The 12,361-nt window shown below is 35.9% G+C and overlaps 1 protein-coding gene across 3 annotated transcripts in view; it reads left to right on the top strand.

The window, feature by feature from the left end:
* The window catches only part of CTNNA3 (catenin alpha 3), a 1,797,739-nt gene that overhangs the window by 957,538 nt on the left and 827,840 nt on the right, over nt 1-12,361 (top strand). For all 3 annotated transcript variants that reach the window (XM_032312382.1, XM_032312379.1, XM_032312381.1), the window contains exon 9: nt 9,010-9,162. In XM_032312382.1, the coding sequence (XP_032168273.1) occupies nt 9,010-9,162 (153 nt within the window). The remainder of the gene's footprint in view (nt 1-9,009; nt 9,163-12,361) is intronic.

Below are 12,361 nucleotides of genomic sequence, written 5' to 3'. Positions count from 1 at the left end.
CAGAGTTACATTCAAATGCTGGTCCTGCCCTCATCAGCTGTGTGATCTCAGGGACATATTTAATCTTTTTGAGCCTCTCTGAACCTATAAAATGGAATTCATAATACATAATTGGACTGGGAGGATTAAATGAAATGCCATCAGTGCCTGCTCCCTAGTGACTTTTTTAAGGAATGTTGTTAAATTGAATCTGTTACGTTAGAAACTAGTTTATCATCCATATGCTTATAGCAAACCGCTAGTAATCAGAGAGGTACCAATTTGCCCTTTCAGTTATTTTCAGAATGCTTCAAAAATTAGTTGCTGTTTAAGCTCTAAGGCTACTCTGTAACCTTAGGTCATTGGGAATATAGGATTAGGAGGGATTTCATTAGATAACTTAGAAGTCCAGTATTATGCCTCAAGTTAATTTTTTCCCCCCAAAATATGAAGACTTAGCTATTTTCAAAGACCTTTGCTTTCCATTATTTTCTACTATATAGTAGCCAGAGTACTTTTTCATGTACAATTTCAACTTGGTCACCATTAATTCATAAAAGAGAAGCAAAAGCTTTTCAACCATAAGCTGTTAATGCGATATATTATTGTAGTTTAATGGGAAGATTTAGTAAAATGGCCTGAGTAATCTTTTAATTCAGGAGTAGAGTTGGAAATTGAATAAATATGGATCCCTCAGCCAGTTAATATTAGCTGTAAAAAAAAAATTTTTTTGAGGGCTGTGGAAATTCCAATTGCTCAACTTTATGACCTTAATGTGATTTCTATTTCTACTGTCGGCACTTAGAATCATGGAATGTAAGAGTTGCAAAGTACTTAGCTCAAGACTTGTCTTATAATGCAGACGAGAAAACATGTCTGTGATCAGGTGACCTGCCTAAGAAGGAAGGGGCATTGAACCTACAACAGGTCATAACCTACACTAAACTCAGGAACTTTTACCCACAAGAGCCCCTCTCCCTCTTAATTGCAGGACTTCTGTTCTCAATCTCCTTGAGGATTTCTACTCCATTTTCTTCTCTTGGGACGTGGGAAAAGCTGTTCTATGAGCTCTCAACAATTATGTCTTTCATTCCTGCCTCATCTCTCTCTATTGCCTTCAACAAAATGTTAATCTACATTTATATATCCAAAGCTTTTGGAATCATTATGTACCAAAAAAAAAAAAAAGTCAAGATAAATCAATCCTTTATATGTAGGGTTACTAGATTTAACAAATAAAAGTACAAGATATTCAGTTAACTTTGAGTTTCAGATTAAGAACAAACATGTTTAATTATGTCCTAAATATTGCATGGGACATAATTATATTTTAAAAAAATAGTGTGTTTATATATAATTTAAATTTGACCAGGCATCTTGTATTTTTTCTTGCAATTCTACATGTGTCCCCCCCCCCCACTAACATCATCAGTGAGATATAGAAGAACGTGGGAGATTACTAATACTTTGCTTTATAGCAAAGGGATGTTTCCAGCTTGTAAAAAACTGTTGTGTTCCAGAAGTAGGAAAATCCTCTGTGGTTTCTATAGGTCAACATATTCATTGTTTTGATTAAGTACTGCTGCTAAACAATTACAAGCAGTAATTGTTTAGCAGCAATTTTATTAGGTTTCATGATTCCATGGGTTGGTTGGGGGGTTAGCAGGGCCATATTTGTACTTTTCACTTGTGGTCTCCCATCTAGTGGCAGTCAAATGGGAACTGTGTCTGGGTTTGGGGCTGGATATTTGAGGTCTTGGTGCTTCTTCTTCCTTTTCTCCATGTGGTGTCTAAACTCCTAGGACCCCTTCTTGTGACTTTTTCTCCCACAGAGTAGCCTGGATTTCTTGCGTGATAGATCAGGGCTCCAAGAAAGGAGAGATGGAAGCTGCCACACCTTCTTAATGCTTAAGCTCCAAAGTAACCAGAATGCTATTTCTTCCCCGTTTCAGAGATAAGAATAGTCATGAATACTGTCCCAAGTCAAGAGGACCAACAGAAGTGATATGCATGTACACGGTGGTGTAGGATTGTTAGAGAAGTTGTTCTCTGTAGACATCTGTGGTCTTCAGTGTCAGTGAGGTAGTTGCTATGGTTTGTTTTCAGTATCCTTACCTCGTCCTCCCTAGGACTTCATTTTCTACCCTGATGTTTATACTTTTGTGATAATAAAAACTAGTTTAACAGCAGCATGAGTCATCTCCACCTCTTCGTATTCTTGCAAAGTTTATCAAGCAGTTTGTTTTAAGCATCTTATATATACTCTTTTGCACAGGAAGAAGAAAGTCCCTACCCTTAAAATATTTTACTTTGAAGTATTTAATGTTTGTATATTGTTACAGATCTGTTTTTGTTTGCATGCTTGTTCTTAGTAAACAATAATCAGAACACATCTTCTTGCCCATTTATCTAATCTCCTTGCTTACCCATATGGGGTTTCTCCATCAGCAACACAGAAACATTTTGGCTTTGGTTTAGAGAATCATTGGATTTCCATGAGATATTTCTATGACACAGATTGCTTAGATAGATCTATGGGGGGCAAATTATACTTTTTGGGGCAATAAAAGGAAATTACCTAGAAGGTGACTTAACATTTATTTCTATGAACCTTATTGCTTTGTGACTTTCTTGCCTGTTACCATAAAAAACAAAGACAAAGGTCTTTGGTTCTTTGTGATTTAGCCATGACTTTAATCGACATTATTCATAATGTTCCTTCTCTTTCACTCTCTCAGTGCCTCCTCCTCACCATACCGCACATTAACCTGTTCTCTGACTAAACAGTCTACTTACTGTTCACCAAATTGTCCATCACTGCCCACCCCCTCAACCACATGTGCCTTTGTATATATGGTTTCTTTAACTTGGTGCTTTTCCTACTCCTCTTGATTCCCCTGCCGAGCCCCTCATCAACCTTAGGAAGCTCAAGACTAATACCAGTGTTACTTTGCCCATGAAACCTTCCAGCTCCTTTATCAGCAGCTGGAATCAGTGTTTTTTCTTTCTGGGGCACTTATAGCACGTGTAGTTCTTTTATAGTAGTGTTCATATTCTGCATGTGTTTCTCTTTTTTAATGGATTTTTTAAATGGATTTTTATCTTCCCACTGGATTTCACATCCTTAAAATGTTAGATATAACAACATCTTTCACTTAGTCGTGCTTTGAAAGGCTCTCTACCAACTCCTTATGTTAGTCTTCACATGATTGATTTTTATTTCTGAAATGAGAAATAATGCCATAGTATTTTTATCTCAGTTTCTAAGGTGAGTCAATTTACTGAACATCACTTAACTAACTGGTAGAGATGAAGTTTGAACCCAAGTCCACCCAACCCAGCCCAAATTTGTAACCAACATGTGAGGGGTCAGGGATAATGGTTTATTCACCTTCAGAACTCCCAGTGCCTAATAAACTGTTTTACCATCTTAATTTTTTTTTCTTCATTACCACTTATTTTACAAGTTTTTTTTAATTAAAAATTTTTCTTCCTCTAGTCTCCTTCCTCATCATTTATTTGAGAACTGTGTACCTATTACAGTTCTTAATAAGGGAGGAAGATTTTTTTTTTTGAAAGATTTTATTTATTTATTTGACAGAGAGAGAGAGAGAGAGAGTGAGATAGGGAACACAAGCAGGAGGAGTCGAGAGGGAGGAGGCTTCTTGCTGAGCAGGGAGCCCATGTGAGGCTGCTTAATCCCAGAACTCTGGGATCATGACCTGAGCTTAAGGCAGATGCTTAACGACTGAGCCACCCAGGTGCCCCAGGGAGGAAGATTTTTAAACCTCATTTCTTTGTTTAAAAAATTAAAGCAATTGAATATATTCCATTTCTACACTATTAAGCAGAATGAAACATGCATTTGATTTTACTAAAGGCAGGTTAAAGTTTTTATTTGTGTTTATTGAGAAAAAAACTACCTATTTTATAAATGCCTAAGTAAGGACTTGAGATATGTCAAATTAAATAGGATTCTGATAAAACACAAACAAAACAAAAACTTCACTAATTTTTTAGTTGCTGAGTTGTTGAAATGCTATAGGCATCTCTTCCCCATTTTGGTAGTATCAGTGCCACACTTAGAAAAAAAATATGTATGTCCTTATATCTTTTCTTCATCATCCTCATAATGAAATAATATTAATGATCCAAAAGATACAAGTATCATTCAGTAGACACAATAGATATACATTGAATTAATTATTAGGTGATTTAGTTGCTATTAGTCAATTGCATTTTGGCAGTCACATTTTGCTATTAAAATTAATATAGCATTAATATCCACATGTATAATTTTTTCTGGTTACCTGAGGACAATTCTTTTCTGAGACACTTGCTTTTCTTTCCATTCCTCTTCTCCTCACAATTTCATTCCTTTTATTCTCTTATTTAGTGGTGGTGGGGCAGTGCTGTCTTACAGTTTTCACATACAGCTTTCACTTTTGGGTTTCAATTGTAGAGAAATATATTATTTTATTTGAGATCCCAAACCACTTACATCAGTGGGAAATAGAAAAATTGATGTCTCAAAGCCTTTTATTAAACCATAGTGAGAAAAGATGGAAAACCCCTCAGTCTGATTTTGCGCCTGACATCTTTCATGCCTGGCCACAAACAGGTATTTGTTGAAAATACATATCTCTAACTCCTATTGGCCTCCCACTAACTTCAGATTTTAGTGCTGCATCTTTTAAGGTTGTCCTATTTTTACAATGGCATGTTGGATTCTTTTTTAAAGTTTTTTTGTATGTCACTCAAGTGAAAGGAATGAGTTGTTCAATTGGGTGGGAAAATAATAGGGAAATTAATAACGTAGAGACTTCTAACATATCATACACAGATATAGGTGAGTATACAATTTAAATGAAAAAAAAAATCCCATATGTCAGAATATTCCAGAATATGTAAGGAAAATTACTTAACATTTGAGGTGTTCGATATCTTGTCCCTATTTGCATTTCTAGCCTTCTCTCATAATAGTTCCTCTTTCACAGCGCAGTACAGAGGATGACAATCAAATTCAGTAGTGTGCAAAGCCGAAGTGGTAAAGTATGGTCATCAATGGGTAGTTTATGTAAGACATCAGAGTCTGTTACTTGGTTCATGATAACATTATCAGCAGACAGATGTATCTATTTTATATTAGATTCCCTTGAAAGCAGGTCCTAAGACCAGAGCCTTAGCGCAGGTTTTTTTTATTCAGGAGGCAAATCCAAGAAGCATGTGTAAGAGAACATGAGTGTAAGAGAATAGGCACGGAAGGAGGAAAGAATATGCTATTTGAGGTTCCTACTGTAGGCACCAGAATCTTAAGGACCTGTAGGAAGGGAAAGAATGTCTTCCAGAATTATCTAACCAATGAATAGAGACCAGGAATTTTATCTGGTGGTTCCTGTCTGTCTCCACTGATTGATAGTTGTTCCAGTGGTGTTACCTCTTCAGAACTTCCAGGCTGTCTGTGTTTGGGCGGAGACTCACAGAGACTTAAAACAGACCCTAAAAAAGAAAAACAAAGAGGAACATGGAATGTATTCGAGGTGGAGTGTCTTGAAAGGACAAGGAACTGTTCCTTTACAGCAACAGCTGAAATCAGGGACTGGTCCAGTGGTGGAGACATCATCTTTTAAACTTTTTGTCTTATTTTGTTCTTTTTACCTGAAATGCTTTCCATTACATCTATCGTACCTAAGAAATCCTGTTTCAATCCTTACTCTATCACTGTTCTAGTCACACTAAATTCTTGCCATGTCTTGAGGATCCCTCTATTTATTTATTTATTTGTTTGTTTAATCTCTTATGATAGTCTTCATTCTAGAATGCTATGCTTTCCACCTCCCAACCCCTACTCTTAACAGCTAATTCAACTTTTAAAATGGAATACCTATATCTCATCTTTACCGAAGGCTTTTAACGATAACAGTGCAAGTTGTTTCTTATTTATTTATGCTTCTTGTAAGATACTCATCAAACTTTTTTTGCAACTCTCACTCCCTAATATTACCTTGTCTTTGTTATCCTGACATTCCCAGTTTGCCTAGGGTGGTGCCTTGTCCTTAGAAAGCTCAAAGTGCATTTGTTAAATTGAGCTGATATACCGCTATAGGAAAGAAGATTCATTTTGCTTATTATATTTGAATTATAGTATGTCAGGTAATTTCTGTTCATTTTCCAACAGGATTTTGCAAGCATTGGCATAGAAATTATTTGTAAGCTTATTTTACAGTCCTTATGTCTTGTCCTACTGAACATAATATCACATGTCCATGGTACACCTTTTCTTATTTTGTTTTGTACTTAGCAACATGTCTTAGAATAAAGTTTAAAAAAATGTGTTTCTAACGTGGTTTAATTAAAAAAATTAATTTAGCCAAAGCATTTATTTATTTATTTGTTAACAATAGTAAATCAGCTATAGCTCAAGTCTCACCTTTACAACATATTTCAGCACTTCTGTATGGAAGGAAAGATTGAATGAATAGCAGGGAAAACAGTGAAAGCCTGGATGGGGGCAACGAACAGGGGAGTAAATACCATTACAGAGAGTAAGTGCATAGACCACAGCACTGTAAGATTGCTTGAAGTATTATAGAAATAGGAGTTTATTTTCACTGTTTCTACCTCTACTCATCTCCCATTCATTCTTCAAACCATTGCAATAGGACTTCTGCTTCCGTTTTTCTACTCAGACTGCTCTCGCTAAGTTAATCAATGACCTCTTAGTGGTCAAATCCATTAGATAAGTCTTAGTTCACTTTATTTAACTTACCTTTAAAATTAGACTCTGAAACTCATTATCTTTTTGAAATTTCTTTGCTGTCAGTTTCCTGATTTTTTCCCTTATTGTGACATTTAATGACTCTCACTTCTCTATTAGATTATAAGGGATCATGCATTTCCATCTTGCTCTATTTCATAATAGCTTGCTCTTGGTAGAAAGGTAATGAAATGATGTTTAGAAATAATTGTTGAATTGAAAATGGAATCAAATACACAGAAAAGAAGATTCAGTAAGTCCATAATGCGGGTACAATAATTGCATATGGTAGAATAAATTCATTTGGAGACAGTATTGACATAGATTTATTTGAAAGTTTCTCTTTTAGTTGTTGGTCATTTGCTCTCTTTGTTTTTGGCCATCATCTGAGTCTCTTTTTAGATCCCTCTCTTCCATCTGCACAATTCCCATATATGGTAATATTTCCTAAGATTTTATTTTTGGACATCTCCTCACTGTGCATGATCCTATCTGCCTCCTTGGCTTGAATTACTTCCCATATGTATGTTGGCTATTAATTGCATATCTTTAGTGCACATCTCCCCTCGCATTTATATCCTGGTTATAAATGAAAGAAAAAAGGACAGGGCGCCTGGGTGGCTCAGTTGGTTGGACGACTGCCTTCAGCTCAGGTCATGATCCTGGAGTCCCAGGATTGAGTTCCACATTGGGCTCCCAGCTCCATGGGGAGTCTCCTTCTCCCTCTGAACTCCTCGCTCATGTTCTCTCTCACTGTCTTTCTCTCAAATAAATAAATAAAATCTTAAAAAAAAAAAAAAAAGGACAAAAGGGAGGGATGATAATTGAAAACTGTTCCCCCTTTGAGATTCCTTCTACTTTTACCTATCTGGAAGTAACATAACTTGTAGTTCTCAATTCAAGTCCAAACTTGTGATTCGTTGCCTGACTTCTCTGGTTCACTCTTTATGGATATCAAACACATTGTTCATTCCCTCCAGATCTTCCCCTTGCCTTGTAACTCCTTAGCACTCTGCACTCTGTTCTAGTAAGTGCTCAGACAATGTTAATTAGTTGCTATTAGTGATTTGCCTTTCTGCTTGCTAAGCAGATTCTTTCCTTAGGGATCTCCTATAGCCTTTGTGAAATTGTTAGAAGCCAGAAAATTTCACAATTCTTTTGCCTAAGATGATGTTTAGGCAGAGGTATTTTTTTCTCCCTGAAATCTATAATTATTATGGATTTATATCCTGTAAATATTATAGGAAGATAGTGTTTTTTTTTTTGGTTTTTTTTTTTTGTTTTTTTTTTAATGCAGCTACCATAGCATTCTCATGTAATTCAAAACTAGGGTAACTGTCTATTGGTTTTAAAAAATACTCTAAAACATAATTTTCACAGAAAGCAAATTATAAATTTCTTTTCTGATAGTTACTCATCTCCTTGTTTTATCGTATGGAGGTTATTAAATTAAATAGAGGTTCACCTAAAAATTAGGGAGTCATGCATAATCACTGACACTGTTGGGTGAAACTTTTCAAGATACTGTGATCCTTTAGGACTCAATATTATATAAATACAATGCATTAATTTTCTAATGCAGTTTTAAATTTCAGTAAATATCTACTGAATAGAGTAATTGCCTGATTGTCATTTATGAGCTCACACATAATCTAATTTAAAAGAACTAATTATAGTAGAATGTTATACTTGTTTAATAATTTAAGGTGTAAGGGCAAGAACAATTAATGCAGATGAAGAAAATTGGACATCAAACTCATTTATTATTCTCCTTGCTCTATTAATCTGTTATCAACTGGCATAATCGGTGATCTAACTTGGTTTAATTACCATGAAGACTACAATTTAGCTAATCAAAATTTATCATCAGTTCCTCCAATAAAGTAGAAAACATTTCATAATTTTGTAATTATGAAAATACATGATGTACAATGTTGTTTATAGACATGCATAAACATTACAGTAGTACAATTTTTTTGAGGGAAAATGGAGTATTATCACTTATAATCTGATATCTCTGGGCTAAGTATAATTTAAGAAAAAAATAATGTATTTTGAGAGCAAGAGGGCTATTGCCCAATGATTTTTTTTCCCTTGGATATTTTGTTTGTTTTAACTTTGTAGGTGACATTCATATACCATCTTAAATATTATTAGTTTAGAGATTGTATAAAAATATGTAAGATTAATTTTGTAACTATGGAGATTATAAAAATAGGAAATATCATGAACCATTTCCTGAAAAAAAAAGTGAATTTTTTATTTCTCCTCAGCTCCGTAAGGCTATTATAGATCATGTGTCAGACTCCTTTTTGGATACAACAGTCCCGCTTTTGGTTCTCATTGAAGCTGCCAAGAATGGCCGAGAAAAGGAAATAAAAGAATATGCTTCAATATTTCGTGAACACACCAACAGGCTTATAGAGGTAAGCATGCTAGAACTATAACTACTCCAAATCCAGGAGAATAAAGTTCTCATTACCCTTTCCCAGCTGAACTCTACTCAGATGAAAACTTTTGGCCACTTATTAAATGAAGAAAAGTTCAGTATTTTTTTATGTATATATGTTAAAAAGTATACACACACACACATACATACACACAGACTGGTTAAATGCAGATTCTTTGTTTTATCCTTACACATCTTTTCTTGTTCTAAGATGAAAGTATTAAATATTTACCTCATGTCATTTTATTATTTGTCTGCCATCTTTTCATGGCTTATTACTCCTTCACCCTTTCAAATCATACTCAACTATGTAACATGACTATAGAAAAAGAATGTCGAATATACAGGGGTAGAAATATCCAGAATAAATAAGTGGGGATAGTGGATTGGTCCATGTCCCATTAGAGGCAAAAGGAGATGATAAAACTATAATTTCTTCAGCTTGGAAGCTGAAAGCATGGAAATGGTCCATAATTTGGGGGCAAGATGGCATATTGCTGAAAGAGCCATAAAATGCTAGACAATTCCTAGGAAACAGATACTAGAACCTATTGTATTATGGGGATCTGTAAGGCAGCCACAGTATAAGAGAGTCTGAATGGAAGGATTTCTAACACCAGTAAGGTGGCAGTACTCACAAGGCCAGGAACCAGTAGCAGAAAAGGGAAAATGTGCTTGACCAGATTCATATACCAGAGCTGATAACACTGTTAGGACTCATCAGTATGACTGCACTGTTGTTTATGAATTAAATGTTCTGACTGCCACACCTTCATATACTGGCTGTGAACTTTGCGGTGAATATGTTTGGAGGTCCAAATTGCTTGCAAAAACTTGTGAGTCAGAGATAGACATCACATGAGTTAGAATCAACAGCATTTTATAGAACATCCATCAAAATAGAGGACTTTCCCAATGTCTTTAATGTAGATCCGCTGGGAAGGAAGTTTCCAATGTAGCTAGCATTTGCACTATAAACTCTCTGTTTCCTAGTCCTCACATCAAGAAAATGAAAAGAGTTGATAAATAGATAATTACTAAGATCATTTCACCCCTAAAACTGACCCACCTACATCTCTGAAATCTACTTTGAGCTTCCCAAGAACTCTGTGAGACAGGGTAACTCTTATAATTCCCGTTGACCTTAGCTGGAAATAAAGGTACAAAACCAGACCAGACCAATTATTGCCAGAGCTGATTTCCAGGCTTACGATTTTTAACTAATTCATTCAATTATTTATTATATTTCTCATCTTATTTATTCCCTCTTATATTTATTCCTCAAATATATATTCAATCTTCCCCCCAGGAAAATGTTTAAGCAAGAGGCAAAGCAGAAGGAACAGATCATTAAAGGCACCTAGCTAAGTGTGGTCCCTGACAATCATGATCATTTTCTCTAAAAATGTGTTCTCTAAGCTGAAGGCACACCAAATTAGGAAAACAACTTTTTGGTGAAATATTCTGAAAGTAAAAGTTGATTTCTGCTAAGAAACTTATATCCTTATTCCTATTTCTTAGTTTAGTGTTGCTATGAAACATAAAACTCCTAAGGTGCTTGGTAAAGAAGAGCTTCTTGATCACAGTTTTTTGGGGAAAAATTGCATCTATTTCTTCTCTTGGAGATTTTACAGTTCCGAGAAATCCATAGATAAGATGATCTCTTTAAGTCAGAAATTCCCCAAATCATGGGGCGCATGGGTGGCTCAGTGGGTTAAGCCGCCGCCTTCAGCTCAGGTCATGGTCTCAGGGTCCTGGGATCGAGTCCCACATCGGGCTCTCTGCTCAGCAGGGAGCCTGCTTCCCTCTCTCTCTCTCTCTGCCTGCCTCTCCATCTACTTGTGATTTCTCTCTGTCAAATAAATAAATAAAAAAAAATTAAAAAAAAAAAAAGAAATTCCCCAAATCAGTTTACCTAAGGAATTCTTCCTTCCATGAGACTTATTAGAGCAGTGCCTTGAAGGAATGCGTGAGAATGCTTCTCAATTTATTGTGAAATGATGGTTTATTATTATGAAAACAGAGCTCTAAGTTTAAAAATTTAAGAATCTTGAAAATTCCATATTTTATGTGAACATTGAAAGAATGAAAGATTGTGTAATTTTGAGCTCCTGGGGGACTGAGAATGAGGTTTACTTAACATTGAAAGTCCGCTTAACACAAATAATGAGATTATCCTAGCTTTGGAGTCACAGTTCTCCCTCTGCTACTACTTAACAAAGTGGCCTGTGTCATTTTCAGTTCCAGTTAGTGTATGACTACATACCATACCATCTCCAAACTAAGTGGCTTAAAACAATAATTTATTATTCTTTAACTGATCTGCAGGTTGTCTGGGCAGATGGGCAACTCTCACTTGGGTTCTTCCTGGGATTATTGTCAAATATTGGCTGGGTATGGAGCCCTCAAAAGGTTTGACTGGGCTCGACATACAGGATGTCACATTCACATGACTAAAAGTGCCTGAGAACTATCACCTGGGAGCTTAGCCATGGCTCCTCACTGGAGGACCAATACATGGCCTTTCTATGTGGCTTCAGCTTTTTGCAGAATAGTTGCTGGTTCTGAGATGAGAGGTCCCAAAAGCAAGTGAGAGATAAGAACTAGATACTGAAAGCCACTTAAGATCTTGGCCCAGCAGTGATCAGAATACCACTTCCACTATATACTGTTGGTCCAAAGCAACCGTGGAGCCTGCCCAAACAGGAGGGGAGGTAAAGAGGTGTGAGACTTCACCTTTCAATGGAAAGAATAGCAAAGTATGTGGCCACCTTTATTCTACTACACTTCTCTTCTCAGGACTTCATTTGCTTTTTATAAAGTAAAGGTTAACAAGGTAATGTCTAAGGTCATAGATGGTTTCTAAAATTCTATGATATAACAAATATTTTTTACAATTGAAGGTCTTGTAATTTTCTTTTTCTGTTTTTTAAAGATTTTATTTATTATTTATTTGAGAGAAAGGAAGGGCGGGGTGGGGGGGTTCGGGGCAGAAGCAGACTGCCCGCTGAGCAGGGAGCCCACTGCAGGGTTCTGATCTTACAATCCTGAGATCATGACCTGAGCTGAAATCAGAGTCAAACGCTTAGCCAACTCAGCCACCGAGGTGCCCCAAGACTCATTTTCTAACAGTGCTAGACTTTGGAGAAAATGAAAGTGGTTTTTAAGTATCCTGC

The sequence above is a fragment of the Mustela erminea genome, chromosome 14 (genome assembly GCF_009829155.1).
Source record: "Mustela erminea isolate mMusErm1 chromosome 14, mMusErm1.Pri, whole genome shotgun sequence".
NCBI lineage: Eukaryota > Metazoa > Chordata > Mammalia > Carnivora > Mustelidae > Mustela > Mustela erminea.
Note: the sequence above shows the minus strand (reverse complement) of the source record. Positions and strands in the feature narration are given on the sequence as shown.